At 30.6% G+C, this 24,937-nt stretch overlaps 1 protein-coding gene across 10 annotated transcripts in view; it reads left to right on the top strand.

Annotated features, from left to right (window-relative positions):
* Positions 1-2,417: 2,417 nt before the first annotated feature.
* The window catches only part of LOC132759874 (cyclin-dependent kinase-like 5), a 40,065-nt gene continuing 17,545 nt past the window's right edge, over positions 2,418-24,937 (top strand). For 5 of the 10 annotated variants that reach the window (XM_060751744.1, XM_060751743.1, XM_060751742.1 and 2 more), the window contains exons 1-6: positions 8,919-9,088; positions 11,493-11,565; positions 14,252-14,286; positions 17,494-17,539; positions 22,677-22,813; positions 24,625-24,745. In XM_060751744.1, the coding sequence (XP_060607727.1) occupies positions 11,529-11,565; positions 14,252-14,286; positions 17,494-17,539; positions 22,677-22,813; positions 24,625-24,745 (376 nt within the window). In that variant the 5' untranslated portion in view covers positions 8,919-9,088; positions 11,493-11,528. Of the gene's footprint in view, positions 2,857-8,913; positions 9,089-11,492; positions 11,566-14,251; positions 14,287-17,493; positions 17,540-22,676; positions 22,814-24,624; positions 24,746-24,937 lie in introns of those variants that run through there. The other 5 variants (XM_060751735.1, XM_060751736.1, XM_060751738.1 and 2 more) reach the window with 5 other exon arrangements.

The raw sequence follows: 24,937 nt of genomic DNA, 5'->3' as shown, positions 1-24,937 counted from the left end.
GGAAAACTTTAAAAGTGAGTGTATGTTTTTTTTTCATAAAGTAAGGTATTATATAGGCCAAAATCGTATAGCATGCAGGACTCGTGTTTCTTAAATTTCAATTGTTGTGGGCGTCTAGTACTGTATATCATCTCAAGGCTGTACATGACAATATCTTGTTCACTTTTCTGTTAATTGAATTAATACTGCATGTAGCATGATGGATAACGGTAATCATCATTATAAAACAAATTTAAATATGTTCATACGTAAATCTTCAGCGATATGTTAATTACAGGATTTAAAAGCATACATGGTATATCAACTTTTGATTATTTCATATCATTTCAATCAGTTACTTTATTTGGTAAGGTGTTTCCTGATTTTTAACATTATCATCAACTCTCACAGATTAATTCAGAGAAATTATTTCAAAATATGAATAACAAGATCAACAAGGAAGGGCGGCATTCAACGAATGCAACCCCAAACAAAGAAGCCCAGCAGAACATCAAACAGGACAAAGCACTCAGGCTTCAATGTATGTTGTTTTTCTGGACCGCTGTATCAAGACCTTGGTGGAACACATGTAATAGTCTTTCCAACAACGTGCATGTAGCTATACTGAATATTGCATAATTAAGTGCTAGGACAAAATTCAATACAATACATTTCACCGCTGTCAATTTAACCAGTCCTTTAATATTTTCATAATAATTATACCATTAAATATTTTCCTACATAAACTGCAGATATTATTCAGTGTTGCAGAGTTTTGAAGGTTCCATGATAAACGCCGTATGAACACATCTACAGATATTTCTAAATTCAATAATTCACCATTTTCATGTTTACATGGACATTAAGCCGGTGCTAAGGGGCGGGGCGGTAACTTGCACTTTCCAGTACCGTCCATGAACAGACTCAATCAAACGAAGCCTGCAACATTTTCATTTTTTTCTTTTTGTGCATTCTTTAGGGATTCCGTTTTTCTCTATTTATTTGGGGCTGCGTTCATTGAACGCCGCCTTTCCTTGTTGATCATGTTTATCATATTTTCAATAAAAAAAGATAACAATGAACGAAGATCAACAATGCAAGGCGATGTTAACAGAACGCTGCCCTGATACATCCCATGCAGTCACACCAGCAGCGCACCCAGAAGGCACCGAACCAAAAAGGAAAGAGGACATAAGAGCGACATAGAAGGGAATACAATAAGTGAATTGATAAGAACTACCAGGACAAGATTGAGGTGTAAGGAAACGGTAGTGGGGAGAGCACACAATGGGACATGATAGGGGAATTTAGAGGAAATACTTACCGCTAACTACAATTTAACAATACAGGATATGAACACACCAAACATGCAACAATACACAAGAGGTATACATGTGAAATATGTGTAGGAATATAGAGGAGTACTCCTTGGTACGGTCAGTAGTAATTACACACCTGCGGAGTTTAAGACGGATTCAGGCGCGCCAAATCCTACTCTTAGTCCCAATATGTTTCTATATGACGAGATAGCGTAAATAAAATACATTACTGCCAAGTGAAATTTTAACAATTGTCATAGTTAAATTAGACGAAATTAATAAAACACATACATGATCATAAAAGAAACAACCCAATGACCATATGCATAACAAAAATATTCGATGCCTCAAAGCAAGAAAATTATCTGCAATGCAGAAATCTTTAGTTACACCTTTTTTAAGATGTTCAGCTATTGCGTGGAACCCTCATCACATGAAAGATATTGATAAAATTGAACCATGTTAATAAACGCAGGATTGCAGCTCACGATAATTCAAAATATTCAGGGTCTTTGACCATCATTATGTAATTTTTTAAAAAGTGCCCAATCCCTAGAGAAAGGAGCACAACTAAACGATAAGTTCTGTTTTACACAATAGCCAATAATGTTTATCATTAGATATTAATCAACACGTACAGCCATACAACAGGCAATCAAAGCATTATCACAATTTAAGTCTATTATTTTGTACAATTATCAAAGGACATTTATATTTTTCCCCACGTCCCGTCTACCCGTGGATTATTCCTTAGAATGTAGTCAGCGCTAACACATTCTTGAGATTAAAATCAGAGCTGACTGCATGCACTTCCATTGCGCCATAAGTTTTCTTTTTTCATGTGCCTTAACTGGGCGATAATTATGGAATGGCACATTGAGGGTTCCTTATGATATTACTACTTTCCAGTTTTCAACAGATTAAACGGTGTCCATGATATTTATTTATCTATTTTAACATTTTTGAAAACATATGTACTTCGAATTTTTATTTTCAAATGTGACTGTTTACAATAAATAATGCAAATCAACGAATCCGCAGTTTTCTCAGTGTGTACGGATACAATACCGTATCGACAGGTTTTTTCCTTGTTGCTCTTCGTTTGAAGGTAAAAAAGGTTTAAATCGTAGTGCGTTGTGGGTATGTTGGCAAGGAAATTCCCGATGGCGTCGTAGGAGATCAAATTGCATAGAAAGTTTACTTACTTTGTCGGAAAATCTTTATAAAAAAATTAATGTAGAGGAAAATACTTAAAATAAATTTGGTTCTTTGCAATAAGGTATCTTATTTTCTGGTTAGTAAAAGTAAAAAATTACAAAATGTAATAACTCTTGGATTGGATAGTTTGATAAAATTATATCGGTCAACAGAGTAGTTTGTAAACAACATCTTTACACACTGGTAGCTTTTTTGTAAAGCTGTTTTGGTGGAAAAAAAAAGAATGTGTGTCAGAAAATTCGAATAATATTGAAGAAAGGGAATATATTGACTTGAAGTGTAAAGTAGAGGACTTGTTTTTCTGTCACGGTTATAAAATATATTCCAATATAGCCATTAGGTAAGGTATTTGACTCTTAATGTGACCTTAAAGGAACTGTCATTATAATTTTATGCACAGAAAATTTATTGTCAATACTGTAGTGGTAGTTTTGTTGTCTAATATGAAAAAGGCAAAGCCTCAAAGCGAGCTCGATGTACTTTTAACGTGAAATAGTATGAAATAATCGCTCATTTTTATTTCAAGGAAGTGGCTAGCCATACGGGCCCGTACGGCTAGCCAAAAGTTCTAGCCGTATGTGAGCCACGTACGACTAGCCAGGACTCACTGTATTGGCTAGCCGTATGGCAATTTTCAAAAATATATGGAAGTCGAAAATGCATATGTTATTTTGTGTCTCCGATTTGTTCTAGTGTGTTCACTTTAATAAAGATGCTCCGCCATTTTGTAAAAAAATGAATACGAACAGGCGTTGTATAATCTATTTTGATAAAAGTGTCAAAGTTGTATGTTATAAGTTATAACGTCCTTGATTTTCATGCTTATGATTTGTTGTTTTATTTGTATGAAAGATGAATTGTTAAATCATTTTTGTTAATTAAGCACATGGATCGAATAAATAATGATCGGAGGGGAATAAATAATTAAATAAATAAATAAGTAAATAAATAAAAAGAATACTGAAAAAAAAACGGTGAAAAGCAAAAATAATTTAATAATTTTCAAATACAGTATAGATAATTTTAAATATCGAACATAAAAGCACAATCAATTAATAAGCCTTAATTAAGGCAAACTTTCCATAATGATGGACAAACTTCTATACCGTCGGTAATTGACGCAATTATCAGAGCCCAACAACAATTATTTTCGGCGTTTTTTTTTTTTATTTGAAAATTAAACTAAATGAAACAAAAAAAAATATCAACGTTTTGTAAACTATTTCAATTGATGTTATTTAACTGCAACCAAATTCAATTTTTCTCGACGTCTTGAGATGACAAAAATATATACTGTATTCGTATACTTTCTTTACTGTAGCCATTAATCTCTAAAAAGTAAACATACGAAGACAATTGCTGGGTCTTGTACAAATCCTCGCTTAAAGTCATAAAATAACATAAGCATTTTCGACTACCATATAATTTTGAAAAGTGCCGTACGGCTAGCCAATACAGTGTGTACTGGCTAGTCGTACGTGACTCACGTACGGCTAGAACTTTTGGCTAGCCGTACGGGCCCGTACGGCTAGCCACTTCCTTATTTCAAATGCAGTGACGAGTGCGTGTGACGTTACACGTACTGTGTTAAATATGGCTCCGCCCCTGTCGTTAAATGAATACCGAGTTTTGAAAACGTTGATAAAACTTTGTTTATTTTATTTCACTCTATAATTTTTCAAGCGAAATAAAGATTATTAAAAGTGAAATAGATGTAAAACTTAAAACGTTTGCGACATTAAAATAGCGTACTTGATTTGTTTGTTTTGCACGTGCTGTTTGGAGCTACATTGTGACGTCACGTTAACAATACTTTAAACATCTGTACAGCGTTAACGACTGAATAAAAGATATTGGTGTTCGGATTCATTTTCTTAGTTAGACCATTTTCTTTCATTCTAGATAGTTTTCACAACAAAATTCGACAAAAAATTGTTTTTATTTATCAGATTTTTCAAACAAAATGGCGCCTTCAATTTTCATTTTACATTTTCCGTTTTAAAACTGTCATTCGATATTTTATACACAGCTTCCGTTATTCTGATTCCCTGTCCAATTATGGTTCCCATAGACGTGCGCGGGTGACCAGTCTACACATCCGTTTTCAGTCAGAATTCCTCAGTTTTTATCGTTATCCTTAAATTCGAAAGGTTGCGATGTGTCCAATTCGGTACTTCAGACGAAAGTTTTCAAAACCATCACTTAGCAGGTACTCGCGTTACCGTAAGGCTCGCTTTGCGAGCAGGCCCTTTGGGCCAGCTTGTCGAGCTCGCTATCAAAGTAAGGTTGCTTAGTGGTACTTCTTGGCTAGCCTAATTAATTGTGAATGGTTTGACCCATGTAACAAACTGTTTTTACCTACTGTCAAACCATTCCACCTAATCTTAACTGTCATTTTTATGTACAGAGAGTTTATTGGAAACACTATTGCTAGTTTGACAGTCTTGCCGAAAGTTTGAAAAAAGAGTCTGACATTCGGTCTGACAAATCCCTGAATTTTGTCGGACCAACAAAAAAATCTGTCAGCTCGACACATGTACAGCAATTTGAAAACAAGCAATGTAGTAAACAACATTTTCTCTTAATTTTAATAACCTTCAAATTAAACTCAATCCCTTATTTAAGTTTAACAGTACATCCTGAAAGTCTAAACATTCGTCATCCTGATTTGGATCTGCATTTTAATCTTTCAGTGCTCGGACTTTAATTTTCGTAATGTCTTCCCATCAGTTGACAGAATTTTCTTGATCGTTTTCTGTCTTGCACAGACAGATATGTATTCTTTTTCATGAATACTTGATATATTTCATGATCATTGACAGTTGTAATACGCAAATTTGTACATCCAGTAATAAATGTGTTAATTATTTATTATTTTTTTCGTGTTTTTCAACATTTTTACTGGCACTGTCATAGAAACTTAGGCGGAACAGGGCATTTTGTTCTTTACATTGTCATAACATCAGCCATTATCGCCCTTTCTTCCATTTTTAGCTCGACTATTCGAAGAATATGAGAGCTATTGTAGTCGCCCCGGCGTCGGCGTCAGCGTCCACGTCGGCGTTGGTTAAAGTTTTTTGCAAAGTCAAATATCTCAATAATTACTTGAGATATTCAATTGAAACTTACAATACTTATTTATAGTAACAAGGTTCATCAGATTGACAAGTTGGATAACTCTGCCTACAATATTGACAGAATTATGCCCCTTTTTAACTTAGAAATTTTGGTTAAAGTTTTTTGTAAAGTCAAATATCTCAATTATTGCTTGAGATATTCAATTGAAACTTACAATACTTATTTATAGTAACAAGGTACATCAGATTGACAAGTTGGATAACTCTGCCTACAATATTGACAGAATTATGCCCCTTTTTAACTTAGAAATTTTGGTTAAAGTTTTTTGTAAAGTCAAATATCTCAATTATTGCTTGAGATATTCAATTGAAACTTACAATACTTATTTATAGTAAGGTACATCAGATTGCAAAATTGTAAAATTTGTACCTTTTCTGTCAAATTTATATATTCATAGGTAATTAGTATTATAATACTCAATAAAACACCCTTGTGACATTACCTTCCGAATAGTCAAGCCAGTTATGTATAATTAGACTCTCTCTAAGGCCTATAACATGAATTTATAAAAAAAAATTAGCCCTTTTGTGAACTTAAAAAATTTAACATTATCAAGGCTCTTTTACTATCAAGCACTTAGAATAGTCGAGCGTGCTGTCCTACCGACAGCTCTTGTATGTTAAAAGTTCTATCTGGCCTGGTTTTTTATACTCTTTTTATTTTATTTTCACTTCTTTCTGACGGTGTTAATTTTCTTTTTTCCATACACTGCGCCATCATAATATTTCAAGCACTCCATGTTTAAATAACTGTGTACTGTATATGCCAATTGTACACCTATCAGCCATCTGTTTATTTCACAATATCAGCCAATGTAAATAATTTTTACGGTATTTTACCTAACACTATTTTCAAGAAAGAGTAATCTTGCTAGCAACAACTGAGGAATTTGTCCTCCCTTGCCCCTGAAAAACTCAGACGGTCTGTCGGATTTAGCTTTTTTTAGGTTTTCTGGAAGTTCGGTTTGAGTCAATTTAAACGGTCAAAATCAGAAATCATCTTTCAGTTCCCTCAAAATATCTTTAGAATATATATGATTTACTTAGTAACAGGGAAGTCAAAGGGCTTTGGCTTGCGCAGCTATAAAAGGAAATAAAATAAAAAGACAATGAAACAATGTATAAAATTCTATACCTTTCAGTGAAATCATCAGTATCATTTCTAGTTGGGTGTCACCATTTTTTATGTAACTCAGTGATAAACGGTGGGGTATTCTGATAACAGTACCATTGCAACTATTAGGTTTAAGAATAATACCTGAGGTGTTCTCATTGGAAATGATTGTATAGACTGGTACCCTACCTCTAAAAAGATTGGAACCATAACAGGAAAGGGAACCAGATTAACAGAAAGGTGCATGAAATACTTTAAATGACACCTTTAAAAGGAAAAATTGAAAAATAAAAATGAACACATCTTTTTTATCTGACTTCCCCGTTTATAGGCTTTGCAGGTAAAACATATATGGTGGTAATCAGATCTACATGTAAGAAATAAGTTGATCTGAACTTTAGTCAGATTGTCAATTTCCATATCTGAAAGTAATGTTTAAAATCTTGTTAAATTCCTATTGATTCACTTTTATTTGGATGTACCACATATACAGCAATTATATGGTTGCAAGCATTTGAATTGGATTTCCCAAAAAGAAGAAAACAATTTTTTTGATGATTTTTCACTAATACACTGGCAGTGTGCACAAATATAGTTTGTTAAAAAAAGACTGGTACCTGAGTCTGTAAACACCTTATGTTACAGACATCATAGACTTATAATTTTATTTGAAATCCATTAATAAACGGTTCGAGATGTTTATTTTAGGTGTTTGTACATTTGTAATTGCAAATGGACAAACATATTGTTAAACCTTTGATAACTTAAGCTTTAAAGCAAATTATAGGACATTTTTGTATTTTATGTTTTGCTATGTGTTTATTAGGGATACCATTTACATGTTTATGTTTTGGACTTGCAATTTTGATAAATTTTTACTGGAAAAATCAGAGAGATTTTTTAGTTCTTCTAAAATTTACTAAGGTATTTCACAACATTTCTGTTGATAATCCTTTTATTACTATTAATACCTATATTCATTCCCTTAAGTTAGCCAAAAAGCATTGTTGTCCCCTTTTCAAAGAAAAATTCCAATTGCAGTTGTAAACATATAATTATGCCCCCACTTCGAAGAAGAGGGGGTATATTGCTTTGCACTTGTCGGTCCGTAGACCAAATGGTTTCCGAGTGATAACTAAAGAACCCTTAGGCCTAGAAACTTCAAACTTGGTATGGTGATTGGTCATGACCAGTAAATGACCCCTATTGATTTTGGGGTCAAGGGGTCAAAGGTCAAGGTCACATTGACCTTGTAGGTGAAAACAGTTTCCGATCAATAACTAAAGAACGCTTATGCCTAGGAACTTCAAAGTCTTGATATGGTGATTGGTCATGACCATCAGATGACCCCTATTGATTTTGGGGTCAAGTGGTCAAAGGTCAAGGTCACATTGACCTTGTAGGTAAAAACGGTTTCCGATCAATAACTAAAGAACCCTTAGGCCTAGGAACTTCAAACTTGGTATGATGATTGGTCATGACCAGTAGATGACCCCTATTGATTTTTGGGTCAAGGGGTCAATGTCATAGTGACCTTGGACTTAATGACCGTTTCTGACCAATAACTCAACAACTAAAGTTGCCTTGGTTGATATTTTTATGTGCTTTTGGTATACACATTTGAAGGTCTTATGTAATATAACAACTTGGCTGTCATTAATGAGGCCTATGTGATTCATAAAATTTATGTATATATTATTTGGTAAGATTTTTAATAACTTTAATTGCTGCACACAACCTATGGGGTCACAATAATTATTACCTTGTGACTAGTCATTACCAGTAGATACTAGATAACCCTTATTAACTGCTTTTTCACTGGGTCAGAACTTAGAAGTCATGCATAATAACCTGATCACATGACAAATTGGCTGCCGATAGGGGGCATACATGTTTTACAAACATATCTTGTTATTATTAATTATTATTATAAGGATTAATTAACCTGTCTGTATACTGACTGTCAATGTAGTTAACCTGTTCAATGAAGGCACTAGACTAAAACTATTTTATATGTTTTTTAAATACATTTATTGTATGTATCTTTGTATGTGTTGCAAAAGTACCTGAAATTTCCCTTACAAGAAAAAACTAAGTGTGAAATTTCTTCCATCTAAAGGTTCAAGACTTTGAACTGTTCTCCATTAACAGAGAGAGAGAACGAGACAGGGAGAGAGAGAGAGTAGGAGAGAGAGTCCTGCATGATAACTGGTTGTACCATTGTGATTAGATATCAACAGTGTCAAAGAAAATTCATTGGTAGTCTTGTATGATGTCTCTCCAGTTGATCATCAGTTAGGAGGACATACAGTAGTAGATTTGTAGGTAGAATTTGCATATACATATGTAAATACAATTCAGAAAGCATTCTACTGGTGTACTAGTGGTTTTAAGATAGAAATTAAGCATGTAGTACCTGAAAGAAAATATTAACTAGGATTTTCTAGTTATTTAGTGTCCGTGAAAGTGTTGGTGATCAGATGATTTTACAATATCAGCATAGACTGAATTGTATAAATGAATTTACAAAAATAAGACTATAAATGATGATTGTTGAGCACATGATATAAATTAATTTTAAAAAATCATAACCAGAATATACTACGTGATATGGGACAAGTCTGCTTCTCTTGTATTTAAACTTACATTGCCTTGTCGTTGTAAAGGACCTTAATTAATTGTTAAGTAACCCAGCATTTTATGCAGAAATGTTTTTTACCTTGTTTGACTTAAGTTTCAGACTGAAAATTAAATTTTCTCTTATATAACACCTTACAGCATTGTTGCTAATCAGTTTCATGCACATGCACATGCTTACTATGGCCCAGTTTTATAACGTGTTTGTTCGATTGTTGATAAAATGATTTATTTTAAACTCTAGATAAGAAAGTGAACATTGTATTAAAGTTGAAGGTATTGTAAACAATATTGGGAACATGTCTTATAATACACATGTTATAGTATTGTACTGAGATTTGACATTTAATATTTATATTATTGATAATGTTTTGTTTAAACTGCTTTGCTGCCTGATTTTTATACATATTTTTTTGCAAAGAAAGGTATTGTCATTGTGTAAAGCTTATTACTTTATTCAAGGAATAGGAAATCCACAAATTATCAGTTTTTCATGGCTTAAGTGCTAGTGCCACAAAAAGTAAAAAAAATTGATCTTATTTTAGCTTCTTTTGTGACATTATTTTTTGAATGATTTTGAGATCTTTCTCATTAGTTGTTTAAATTGTGTTTAAATTTTCTTAGTATTATTTCAAAGCACAGAAATCATACTAAAGTTTGTATTGTTCTCTAGTATACTAATGTGCCCTACAACCTTATAATGAGATTTTCCCACTTCATCAATCAGCAGAAAATATCATATGTTGTAAAGAGTGTACATCAGATGATAGACTGTATGGAATTTCAACACTGCTGCAACAAAAATTTACAAAATATGCCTATTAAAATTTGCTATTAAAGTTGTTATAAATATTTATTGTAAATTTGTTTCTAAAAATTGGTTAATACAATTATACACCAGTATTTAAACATGGTAACATGCATGTATTTCAATACTATAGAAAAAGGTAGTGCCAAAGTTCAACCCCTGACTTGCCTATTAAGAAGATTAGGATAAACATTCTGTACATTTAAGTTGGTTTAACTCTGTTATAAAACTGTTGCGACTCACATTTAGTGAATTTCAGTCTGTATATTAGAAGCAGACATTTATTGTTATACAGAACTCTTGTGCTTATATCTGACAGTAATAAAAGTAATCAATCAGTTTTAAAGTGTTGTCTCTTCAAATTTAGAATGAATTTTACTTTGTTGCTTAATTTTCTGTAAGATTCAAGTGTGTATTTAGAGTATGGTAACAGCTTTCTGTCAGATTAATGTTTCTTTCAAACATATTCTTATCAAATAATGCACACAAAACTTTATCTTCAAATGTTGATTCCATTTATGTTTATCTTGTACAAATACTTCAATTTGTTGAACTTGGGGTTCATAAGTTAAAGAAACAAAAGGTCCAGCTTAAACATGTTAAATGTATAAACATTTATGAATATACATGAAATGTTTGCTAGAGATATTCAAATGTCCAACTTGTTACAGAAATATTGAGCATTTGCATCTAACATTGAAGTGATGTGAAAATTTTTTATCTTGACATTTTTTAATAAATATACCCAAAAAATTTTATTTAATGAATGTTTATCATCTTGTACTTCTGCTCAAAATTATTTTAATTTTACTGATACATTGAGAAATTGTGTATAATATTTTGGAATTGTACTTTTTTAAATCAAGATTTTGATTAGTACCACTGTTATTGCCATCCACTTTTTATTGAAGACACTGAAGACGTTAACAATATCTTGTGAGGAATAATATAGTTCTGATGTAGAAAATGTGAAGTTTTATTGGGTTTTGCATGACACAAACATGATAAAATCAGGCTTAATACTGAAATAATAACACAAGCATGACATTGTGCTTTTGGCAGGAAGTGTTTTGAACAGAAATTAATTATTTTAGACAATAGAATCTAACAAAAAAAGTAAATTTAAAGAATTTTGGACAAACTGTCTGTAGTAAATACATGAATTTTATGTATTTAGGTAATTAGTGCTTGTAAATATGTAGGCAATTTCTTGTAAACAATAATTTTGGTAGAAGAACATCCATTTAATTGAGCATGTTTCTTCTGTTATAATCTTTCAGGAAAGTTGCAGTTTAGCCTGTGTGGGGTGTAATGTGATGAACAAGTACGAAATAGTAGGGGTCGTGGGCGAAGGTAAGATCAATCTATGTATTGTCAATTATAGCAATTATAAACTTGTAACTTTTTATGTAGATAAACAGATTGAAAAAAAAAATAAATAAACTTATAGCATTACCAAGAATTCTACAGTACTACTTATACCTTTAGGATTTTTTTTTAATTATTTGTTTGTTTGTTTTTAAATGATTTCTTATTTGACTGACTGTTTCTTAGTAAAAATTTTTTGTAAGAACAGATGTGAAAATGCAGATATTAAATGTTCTTTAGAGTCAATAAAATCATTCACTTTATGTTGATTTATGACCTACTCAACTGGTTTACTTAATGAGATATGAGTTATATCTCTCACTGGTTGATCAAATCTTAAAGATGAAATTTAAAAAGAAATTTTCTTTATGAGTAAGAAACATATTTCACTTTATGAAAAATTCACACTCTGTTGAGATATGTTCAGTATTGACTTAAAACAATGTGACAGTGTCTTCAAATGATACTGTATTACTGATATAAAAAAGCTTGAGGACATTGACATCATAATTATGCATTTGTTTTCTTGTATATACCCAGCAACATTGTTGCAAACAAAGAAAGTATTTGGAACTTATAGACATAGACACTTAATCTTTTTTCATGTGATACAATATTTATGAGAAGATCTTATATCTCAATGTTGATATTGACTTTTCTCAAACTACAAGCACAAGGTTGTCTCGCATTTATGTTACTATACTTTAATGACTGACTGCTTAAGGGTAAATTTGGGATATAGAAGTATAACATAATCACTGCTGTATAATGCCACTAAAATTCTTAATTACCGTAGCATTTCCAGATCCTTCCAACCTTCAGTCTCAGTGACCTACTGTTGTTTCTCATATATCACACTCATACACTTACTGATATCTTAGATATTTGATGTGATACAGTCAATGGAACTAAGTCCTTTGGCAGGGTCTCATTTCATTAGATGTAGGTTAAGGTCACTGAGATTTAAAATAGATTTTCTAACTTTGCTGATTGTAAGACTTCCTTATTACCACATTACCAATATTCTTGTCAAGAAAAAATTCATATTTTCTTGTTGAGAGCAAAAAAAATTCGTGGTTTTCGTGGATAGGTCAATCCACGAATTTAAGACCCGACGAAATTTTATCCCAACAAACGCTTCTTACCATGTCTCTGTTCCATATATCACAACATGCGTCGGCGCTTTTCCGGCCGATATTTGTGGTATGAATGTATATTATAATCAGGTCAGTGACAAATTAAATCCATAAATAGTTTAATTTTGCAATATTTAAGAAACTTGAAAGAAAAATCGATTGTATGTCTTCAGTTTGCTGTCACAAATGTTCGTCGCATGTAAACATCAGGGGACTACTTGATCGTTGTAGGCTACTTGATTGTGTTAGCCAGAATACGTGACATAATCGAGTAAATATGGGAACCAAGTGCATTAATTATCCCCGATAAAACTTTTAACGACTAGTGTTTATATGATCCATTTAAATATATTTTTTTCAATATGTATTTGTGTGACTGCTATTCCGAAAATATCAAAGAAGCCGTCGTCTTTACACTAGATGCACACATACATGTATGTAACTGTAGTGAGCCATTTACTGGTATTAATTTATATGCATATAAATTTACACAGTCGATGTGATGTAGTGTGTAGTTTTGGACTAATTCGGGGTGTTAACTTTTTCACTGGCTGGTTAAAAAATTGGCAGATGTCGTATAATTTATGCGATGTTACATTGGCGAATTATAGGGGCATATAATGGAGCTGCATATCATGTCACACAAAGGTGTTAATTGCAGTCAATTATCGGCAGTAATTGTGTTACTGCCAGAGGCCAGGATTAAATTTATTGACAAGAGCTGTGTTATATACACGGGGTAAGTAAAACAGCGCAGTGATTAAGTGAAAGATTACTTTCCATTACTTATTTTTTTTTTACAAGAAAATGAAAATCCACGAATTTAAGAACCCACGAAAATGCCTGTTTTGATAAAACCACGAAATTTCATGCCCACGAATACAAATGATTTCACAGTACCAATATTCTTGTCAAGAAAAAATTCATATTTTCTTGTTGAGAGCAAAAAAAACCTGACATGTAACATCATTGTGATATATAATATTATTTCACCTGATTCATGTTTACATAAATGTGTAAGACTTTAATATATAGATACACTTAAAATTAGCATTATAATGAACAATCTTGTATAGAAACAATAATTGTATTCATCTTGTAATGTAATCTTGTTTGTGTATACAACATTTTCTGTTGTTTTCTTACAGGAGCCTATGGTGTGGTATTGAAATGCAAACATAAGGTAGGTTCATCTTTAAAATATGACAATATGTATGAATAGTGTAACAATATGTGCTTCTAAACATATGGGTTCTCTCCCAAATATGTTGATAAGCAACAAAGATATGATGATGACATCCTAGAATAGAATTTGAAAACAAAGTTATAGGTCAAGGTCATTTATTATTTAGAAGTCAGAATGAGGTTCTTGTTTCAACTCTTATCTGTTTACCCCCTGAGGCATAATTATTTTTACACCTATTTGTTCACATAAATGTGTAAGACTTTTATATCTTGTATTAGAAACAATTATTGTATTCATCTTGTAATGTATCTTGTATGTGTATACAGCATTTTCTGTTGTTTTCTTTCAGGAGCCTATGGTGTGGTATTGAAATGCAAACATAAGGTAAGTTCATCTTTAAGTTTGAAAAGTGTAACAATATGTGCTTGCAATCAGACAGTGGAACACTTCATTTAGATTATGTCTGTTAAAAATATATTAAGAAAGTTAAAATTTTGTAATCAATTATAATCATCCTGTAATTTGATAGTTGTAATTGAGAAAACTTAAGTTTACATTTCTTTTAATTTGGTCAAATATTTTGTCCAAGTAATATTGAAAGAGAAATACATGTAACAGCAATAAAATTCTTTGAATTAAATTGAATATGGTACAATTTCTAATATTGTGATGTACAGATTTAAATGTTTTGACCTAGTATAGAAACTATGCCTATAGGAATGCATACTATATTGAGAATATCTATTTCAACTGTTCAATATAGATAACCTATACAATCTTCAATGCTGATAAATACTGGGGCTTTATAACAAAAGGTACAAGTATTCAATAAGATAAAACGATTTACCAAATAAAGATGGTAGATAGAGTAAAATAAATCTGTTTATTCCATATTGTGTAAAATCTTCCATGACATACTAGTATTTATGGTGAAACAAGAGTAAATACAATAAAAGAAAGAAATTCATATTAAATCTCAGCTTTTCAAGTGAAATTGGAGTGTAAAAAATCCTCAATAATGTTCAAAAACTGTTCATTTGATAGAAAATCTTATCTAAAATATTTCCTTTTTATTATTTGATTAAAGTTTTATTCTAATATTGCATGATATAAATTATTTGAGTAGGAATTTTGATATGGATATTATTAAATATATCGGATGAAAAAGATTTACATAATACTTACCATTAAACTGAGGCATGAAAAATTTAATAATCTAATGCCCGAATCAATTGAATAATTGATTTAAATATTTGAAAATATAATTGAAAATATGTCAGATGATCTGTAGAGAAAATAATAATAGGCTACAAAAGTTACATAAATGTTTTGCCTTAATTAGAATTACATTCAGTGTATATTATTAAGGATTATTCTAAAGGTCATTACATATGAAATTCATTGACTTTCACAGTTATGACGTCAAGTAACAATTTTCTGTAAGAGAAAAGCTAATTGTCAGTAAAGGCAAACACTGAGACAAATGAAGCATAGTGTTTAGTTTTGATTTGGTTTTGAATTTCTGCTATAATATGGTCAACACACGTTCATTCTTTTGTTCATTTTTTACGGCTGAAATTTGTTTACTCAAGGAATCAATATACTATAATAGAATGTTTATCAGATTGTTTAAACTTTGCTGTGGAATGATTTCCAATGAAAACAAGAATAAAGCTTGTTAAACTAACATTGCAATATCATAATATTTGATCATATGTAGTTGTCTAGTATACTGCAAAAGGAAGAATCAATTAGAACATTATATAATCAATATATTTTAACTAATCAATAAATTTAAACATTAAAAAAACATATTTTTCCATTTTTGTTGTTTTGAAAAATTTCAGTTTTAAGATTGTTATGTAATACATACAATGTTCCTCTGATAAGAATTTTATTTTAAACCTAGTACATACTGCAGGGTATGATTTGTTTATATACATAAGTTTTGAACCAATCATTTTATACATGTAGTGAAATTATTTTTTTTAAGTTGATTTATCTTATATAATGTGTGCAAACTTTTTTCAAATTATGAACAACATATTCATTTTTCTCCTATATTCTTTACAAAAGTTCAAATGTTTTAGTATTGAGGATTTACCTCTTCTTTAAGTCAGTGCTAGCTGGGTAATTGAGAGATGATGCAATTTGCATTTTTGCATAAACAGGCTCAATAAAAACTATTTCTTCAACTTTAAGCTACATGTATATGTATTTTTATTTTGTTGTCACAACTCTTCCAGTATCTCCCGTTACCAGAATTTCTTACATGCACACTTCTTTCAGTTTGATGCATAATAATATATCATGCAATATAAAGTTAATATACCCACGGCTTTTAATGTATTGTCCTTATATAAAGTCTATAAACAAATACCTTTTTCCCCATTGATAAAAGCCTTAAAATATAGAGAGGGACAGCTTTGATAATAATTGAATGAAAGTAATCTGTTTGTACATAAGTCTGTGGCATTTCATTTATCCTAATTCTGATCTACATTTCACTGAAAGATTAACTTTAGACTTTTATTGGTTTTAAAACTTTAATGGGTTTGCTAAAGAATTAGACTTATATATTGAATGATTGGGCAAATAAACACAATCTGTTACCACAAAATAAACCAACTTTATAGTTATAATATTTTCATTGATTGTTCTTAATAGTTAAGGGCATGTTTGTATGTAAAACTTGGTATTTATTTTTAGTTTTTTTTTAAAGTGTTGTCATTTAAAGTTTAAGTGTTTTGAAGGGGTGCCATCACACTGTTTATAGATATTCAATAGGAATGTTCGAGTGCATATATTGATAATTGAATATTTACATTTTGTAAAATCGACCCCTTTGCTATTAAACGATTTTTCATAAAACTTCCGTATATATAATATCACATAGATAACTTTCAATCAAATTCCTTACACTGAGCGTCATTGCTATTTATCTGAAATTACCATTGCAATTAGGATTTTTTTCTCATAAATAAATATTGACAAGGCTTTGAAATAATTTTACAGTATAACCTTTTATAACAAAAAAATCAACTTTTAGGAAATTGGTCCAGTACCATCTTGTGGGACGTTTCCACCATCTTTTACACAAAAGGTTGAGGTTAATTAAAAATCAAATTGGTTAAACATGTAGTGAATATTTCTTATTTATTGTCATTTCTTTTGTTAAATGATAGCCAATACAAAATTATTACCCTCTTGAGTAATGTTGACCAAGGGGCGTCCGTGACTGAGTGGTTAAGTTCGTTGACTTCAAACCACTTGCCTCTCAATGCTTTAGGTTCGAGCTGTGCAAAAGTCTCCATGTTACTTCATGTGAGAAAGCTATCAGATTCTTGTGGTACAACATAAAAAACCCAACCAAAAACATTGTTAGAAAAAAAAAATAGTGACCAACAGTTATACCTGCTTCACAATATAAAAAATACATAATTTTTTGAACCTTGTTTTTTGTTGTTTTTTTTCTCTCCAAAGCATAAAAAGTTTTATCTGTGTTTGTTTGCTTACTGCCATTATGAAAACTAGGAGAAAAATGCATAAACTGTATATCTGTTAAATATACCTTTGTTTTTCTATTTTCAGGAAACAGGGGAACTTGTTGCTGTAAAAAAATTTAAGGATGGAGAAGGTAAGTGTCAATATTTGTTATCTCTACTCATACTTGTTATCTCTTAGTTAACTATAGTACCCAACATTTGCTGTAATTAAATCAAATTTGAACATGTAACCTGCTAAATTCAAGAAATGAATTTGTCTTTATTTGAATTTCAGAACAAAGCATTGTGCATATTATAGCCATATTTGCATGTCTGATCTGTTAAATGATTTTGTGTTTCATTATGACTGAATAGTTTGCGTGTTAAGCTAGATTATAGTAATGTTATAATTTCTATTTTTCATATTAACTGCTAGAGGATTCTTGGTATACATGAAGATTTCATTGTTAATTTATCTTAATTTGATGATTAAATCATTAAATATAGTGGACTTTAAAAGCTCTTCGGAGCTTGTATTATCATATGGTAAACCATACTTTATTATAGATATAACTTTACTTGACTTGGAATCAACTTTATGAACATTACTGTAACTGTTTACCACAAACCAACCTTTAGTTCCACTGTTTATTGATTCACAGAAAATTGTATCAGTTTTTGCACTGGTTTGGAATTGCTATTAAATGTTTATATGAAAGAAAGTAAAGTAATATGTGACTCATTAATGGGTAATAAAGTGTTTACAATGTAATCATGTTGTTGTATTAAACCTTCCCGCATACAACATGCCTGCACTTCCTGTCCATTATTACTGTCATTGTATCAGCATCACCTCTCAACAGTTCCCTTCTCTAATACATGCTATAATGAAATAAATAACATTGATTGAGTCTTTTTATATATAAGGAATTTTTATAATGCTTACTGATGCAGATGAATGAAATAGCCAGTTTTATGTAGGTACAAGATAGACATGTGTTTGTTTGTATGTTAGGTCATTTTGCAAAGATATTTTTACATGACAAAATTATTTTTTTTAATAATATGAGTCAAATGAAGTTAAAACAAGTACTTGTAAATCTAATGAAATAATTTCTATCAGATACATTCCTATAACAGAAGACATTAATGTTTGAAAAGTCATGAAATATTGTCTTATGAAATTGGATACCATATAATATTTAAGATTTTTGTCGCCATCTTTCTTATACTAAGAGTCCTTGAAAAATTCAAAAGCCTGTGAAATAAATGTGAAATTGTTTTATTATTTTTTTAAGTATTTTTTAATGCAAGTTTTCCCCTTGCGGGTATTGGGTCATGTAGGTTGAGAATTTGAAACTTTGAAATAAGATATCATGTGTATTACCTAGATTATTTTTACAATTTATTAAAAAAAGATTTCTCAATATAAAAGACTTCAAAACATAAAATTATCTGTTATGGTAGACGGTACTACTGGCCTGTTTTATACATGTTTTGATTCGTATTATCATTTTTTATGTATAAATTGTGCAGCATTGTGTGTAAATCAATGTATATTGTGTGAGAAGTTGATTCATTAAACATTCATAGATTAGCTGGTAATTGCCGAGTTAGAGCTGTGTTTACTAGAGATTGATTTCTCTAGGGTATCCACATTTATTCATACAATTACAAGAGAAGGAACAATGTCTTGAAATGCTTTCATTGTAACCATAGAGGTAGTCATAATGCCTCACCTTTCTTTATAAATAAAGTCAGGTAATGTGAGACGTAACTATTCAACATTTTTTACCAGATTCTTGAATAAATAGACTTAAATTGATATGTTTAAAAACAAAGTGCTGGGGAAATCATCGTTTTGTAATTTTTTAATAAAACAATTCCTTGACAAAAAAAATTGAATTTCTCATGTATATATTTATATGGATAAACTACTCATTATATTATCTTGATCACTGGATAAAAATTAATATTGATATTAAATATAGAAAAAGGAAAAAACTTTTGACAAGCCCGATATATCTTGATGACTGCCTCTTTTCCTAAGGTGTCATACTTCATCTTATAGTGAAAATAAAGATCTAGTATTCAGTTAGTTATTAGAAATTATTGTGGATGATATGAATAATTATGATTTTATTTCATGCTTTCCAGTGTTTTATTGTAATATATCAGATGATTATATTCTGATAAACCACTAGTGAAATTTATAAAATATAATTTTCACTGTAGCCGGACTATATCTGAATGCGGATGAAAAGAAAATCAAAACTGAATGGAATAACAGGCAAAAATAAATGCCGTCATGCGTAAATTTTGCTTCTTTCGGAAAAGAAAGTTGAGGTCACCATACATTATGTTAAAAATGCAACAAAATTAAAGAAATTTAACAGAACTATATTTCAAACTTGTTGATGTGACGTCATGATGTGATGACGTCACGAAGGAGAATGCGCGACGTTACGCGGCAAAATCAGTAAAAATTACTTAAAATCACTTAAAACGCATGAAATAAAAGAAAATTTATTTGTTTTACATATAAGATTGAAATATATTTCATTCGTGAACACCAGCTATTATATTTTCACTCGTGGCTACGCCACTCGTGAAAATATTGCATCTGGTGTTCACTCAGTGAAATTATATTTCAATCTTACATGCAAAACAAACAAATATCCTCTATATGTTAAAAAAAATCTGTTACACTCTGACTTGACCTGTCAAGTTATCTTTCAGCGATTTCAAGATGCACACAATCTTAAAAGTTGAAGTACATGATAAGATTTAGGTTAAAACAAGACCTGATATGTCACTGAATTAGTAACTTTTACATACCTAGCGATAAGATTATTAAAATATGTCAACTCACATCTCTACTTATAAAACACTTAACCAAAACATTTTATTTATCATTGTAAAACATGATATCGATCTGAACGTTTAATATTGACCCTAATGTTTACAGGGCCACTTTCCAACATATAAATAATAGCATTTTATTGAATTTTTTCTTACTATGGAAAATTAAGCATGGATAATCGTTCGGCCATCATGCATTTCCTATTTACTATGCCAATGATTTATTAACTTTGTGAAATACTGCCTCATTATGAACAACCCGCTGCTTGGACTTCAAATAAAAGTTTATTGTAGATTTGATGATTTATACAGACATTTACCTTTGAAGTTGGGAATTATTTATGAAATCTTATATTTAAGTTATAATAAAGTTTATGCCCTATTATTGTATCAAATGTATATATAAAGCTTTTTTAAATGATCTGGCTTTGAAAATGTGTTCACTAAATGATAACTGGTCTTTAAGATCATTTCAAACATTTGCAAGCCCTACTATAGGTAAATGAACTTTTTACTGCATGATTGTCCATTATAGATTTCTTTTTATAGAAAGTTAATCATGACCCGCCCTTTTTTACAATTTGTATTTTAGACTATTTGTTATTCAGTGTGGTGGTTTATAGACCTCATGCTGTTACACGAAATAAAACTGTTAAACCATTCAGTAATACCCTATTTAACCAAAAATAATATTTACCTGTGTCTTTAAGTAGTGAACTTTAAGGTTAAACTGTGTAGGTACTTCAAATCTTTAACTGCTTAAGGTGAAATATTGAATGTTTATACTTGTACAGGGCATACAGAATCATGTTTATATACTGTTGAATTACAGTTACTTAAAGAGAAGTTTTTGTTTATAAATGACTGTAGGTTTCCTATAGAACATAAAATGTTATTTAAGTAAATGATAAATGTCCAAACTTCTGATATTAACATTTTATATATTTATGCTATTTGATAGTTTACATTAAATTGACAGAATCCTTGATAAAATTGTTACTATATATCAGTTTGATCTGTTCAAATGCATGCTTAATTATTAAATGCTGAATAGATACACAATTTATTTTGTGTTGCTGAAACAATATTATAATAAATAAATTATTGTTGTTGATGTAAAAACATAAATATCGAGAAAGAAAAGAGTGTCATAGTGTTCCATATAATTTATATTAGATGTCTTGTTTTTATCCTGAAGTATTGAGAGATAAGTGAAGATAAACTTAAACTTGTTATCTGTGTAGTACCCTTCAGGGACTACGGGTGTAGGCATAGTTTTTTTCTCTCTCTCTCCAAATACATGCAGAAATACCTAAAATAATCAGACTGATCCCATTAAAATAAATTGTTTTTCTATCATTTCAAACAGCTCTTCCTTGACATGATACCAAGAGAGAATTAATCCTGATTTATAACTCAAACTTATGTCTTATCTTTAATGCTTTATATAGTAATTCATTGACAAAAAATCAGTCGTAATTGATTATACTGTAAAATATAACAAAGTTATCAATTATATTTCTAAATATATGTTGACAATACTGTCAATACTAGTTCCTTTAATGACTGTACAAAAATTGTACTTCTGTATTGATTGGATATAAAAGATTGTAAGAAGATACAATATACCTCAGGTAGAATCATTTATACAACAATGATTGTATTCTGACCTTATTAGGTAGCAGATAACAAATTATACAAGAACCTTAAAGTGTTTATGTGCTTTATAAATAGTTTCGCAGCTTGTAAAAATTGTAGCAAATCTGTGTGTTTATCTTACAATATCTAGTAAACTGAATGTCACGTATCTATAATGATAGTGTTTTAGATGCAAATATGCTTTTATACTTGAAATTTTTGAAAGAAAGTTAGCTGATTTTTTGGCCAACAATCGTATGGTTTGTGAGAAAAAATACTGAAACTCTAAGCATGTAATAAAAAATGAGAAATAGTCCTTTGGGAATTGAACAAGGATGCAAAACTTCCTTTAAAACATGTTTTTTTTTATAGTTAATTAGTCTGCTCACTAAATAGATCAAAAGGGAGAGCATCAAATTAGAACAAGTCCAGGGGTAGCTTGTTTGATTCTCTAGTAAGGCATAATTTCTACTAGAGAGTTGATATAGGACATTGAGTCAAATGGTCATTTGTCTATTGCCACTGATTCAGAAATTATATGGAATTTGTAGTAAAGTCACTAACAGAAAAATTCGTAATTACTGATTGGTTATCGAGGAAGTTATTGTGCGTCGACTGCCAAGATGTGACAAAACAAATATGTTAAGCATAAAAAACAGAAAAACACAAACTACATTGATACAATTAAACAGCAGTCATCCTGTCTGACTCCCTGTGATTAGTTTTTGCAAATTTTAATATTAAAAATTTAAGAATTTGATCACATATTTGTTTATTTTTTTCTTTCAGAAAATGATGATGTACGTAGGACCACATTACGGGAACTTAAAATGTTGCGTTCCCTCAAGCAGGAAAATATTGTGGAACTGCGAGAGGCATTTAGAAGGAAAGGGAAACTCTATCTTGTCTTTGAATATGTTGAAAGGGTTAGTTAATCATAAGTAACTTAGTTTCTATTGTTCGACCATATCTTTTTTCTCAAAATATATTTAATATGATTATAAGACATGGTTTTGTTATTTCAAGGATATAATTGTAAATAGTTAAGTCAATTCAGCTATCAGCATGCTTAATGATCATTAAGTTTCTCAGAATGCAGCCCCCAACAATTATAATCCAACTCTTCGTTGTTCATCTACATTCAAGTCTGAATTTTCAACTTAAGTTTTTGACAATATTTATTTTTAGAGATTTGTGTACTATTTGACGAAAGATTGGACAGATATCTTGTGTGCAAAATCTCATATCATTTGCTGTCTCTGTCTGTCCAGAATAATGGTGCAAAATGACCCAGAAGTGAAAAATACTTTAAACACAAATTGATCAAGAATTACCCCCCAAAAAGATTTCAATTCAATTATGATTATATTTCATCATTTTCTTCTACATATTATTGCTGTTTTAAGTGCACATGCTGATCTATGTAAGAATTTCAAATATAATGTTTTAAGGTTTTTGGTTCTCAGTGCAGCTCCTTTAATTGCTTACTTTGACATTTTAAAACTACTAATGAACAGACTGGGCATGAAATTATTTTTTCGGTAGATTATGTGCATTAATGAAGCATTTTGTTCTAAAGTGATATAAATAACAGAGAATGCTATGTGAATCCGGGGTATTTGTTATACCTACCATTATGGGAAGTTTTTTATTTTTATCCAAAAAAATTATTCATTCTTCACAATTGCAGCTCCAGGTTATTTATCACAGTAATGGAGAAACCTGTCAGATTAATTGTCTGTAAACAGGCAAACCATTGCAATTTGGTCCCCGGCATTAAAAACACCATTCAATTATGTATAATTATCGTCTAATCTACCCCTTAACATTAAAACGCAATTTACTTGAAATACGAGTCTGTTTATTAGATATAGGCCCGTATAAACAGTTCAATTTCTGTTATCATGCAGCAGAGCTTGGCGTTTTACAGTTTACTATTACTTTATCAATTGATTAGCTATTGATTTGTATTTCATATAGAAAGTCTTTGATAGAATGGTGACATTTTTATTACCACACCCCTACATAGAAAGAGGAAATATTTTAATGACCAATGTTGATACTGTGACAACATGATAGACACATGTGATCAGATAAATAAATTGATTAGTATGTCCCAGTGCATTTAATGGTCATTGCGGTCCAAGTTATAGGTCCTTTTGTGTTATTGACAAACAAACAGGCTAGTTTACAGAATGGCATCTTGCACGAAAATCACAAAAAAGTAAACGTTCATCTCTTAAGTCTTTTTAATGCTAGAAATTGTATCTAGGGGCATGTCTCCTGAACATATTTGAGTATATATTATTTGACAGTCTGTACCAGTTATACTTAAATAATTTGCAGTTTCAAACATTTGTTTAATTATCCAGTTTATGGGGGTATACAAACAATATTAATTTTGTGAATAAATAGTAATGGAAATTTTACCAATATGCTTTATCATGAGAAAGCAATGACCCAATTGTAAAATAGAGCTAAAAAATACAGAGTTCAAAAAGTCACAATTGATAATGTTACAGACTCATTGATTCTGCTACTCAGGCTAACACTTACATGATTTGGTTTGAGCCTTTGTTTAAATATAGCCATGTCTTCTCACAAGATACCAAGGACTTGTTAGTCCAAAACAAATGACACAAAAGTAATTTAAATAAGCTTCCTTTATCAAGCTGAAATTAAAAAAATATTGAAGCAAACTTGTTGTTATATGAAAATTGTACTACTATAATTTCAGAATATGTTAGAGTTGTTAGAGGAACAGGCTAATGGTGTAGCTCCAGAGAAAGTTCGCAGTTATACATACCAACTGTGTAAAGCCATACACTGGTGTCATAGTAATGACATTATTCATAGAGGTAATTTCATATCTATAGTACCTTACAATTTATAGAAATCTATATTTTGATCATGCACCCCATTTCTTTTCCCCTGTTGTTTTTTTTCCATCCCAGATGTAAAAAACTGAAGTGTATCAGCTTTAAAAGGTTAGTGGTTCTTCTCCTGGTGCATGTTCAAGTTTGTATCTTGGGTTTTTATGAAACAAGAAA

The sequence above is a fragment of the Ruditapes philippinarum genome, unplaced genomic scaffold, assembly GCF_026571515.1.
Source record: "Ruditapes philippinarum isolate M1 unplaced genomic scaffold, ASM2657151v2 ctg519_1_1_1_1, whole genome shotgun sequence".
NCBI classification, from domain to species: domain Eukaryota; kingdom Metazoa; phylum Mollusca; class Bivalvia; order Venerida; family Veneridae; genus Ruditapes; species Ruditapes philippinarum.
The sequence above is the reverse complement of the archived record's forward strand: the minus strand, read 5'-3'. Positions and strand labels throughout refer to the sequence as shown.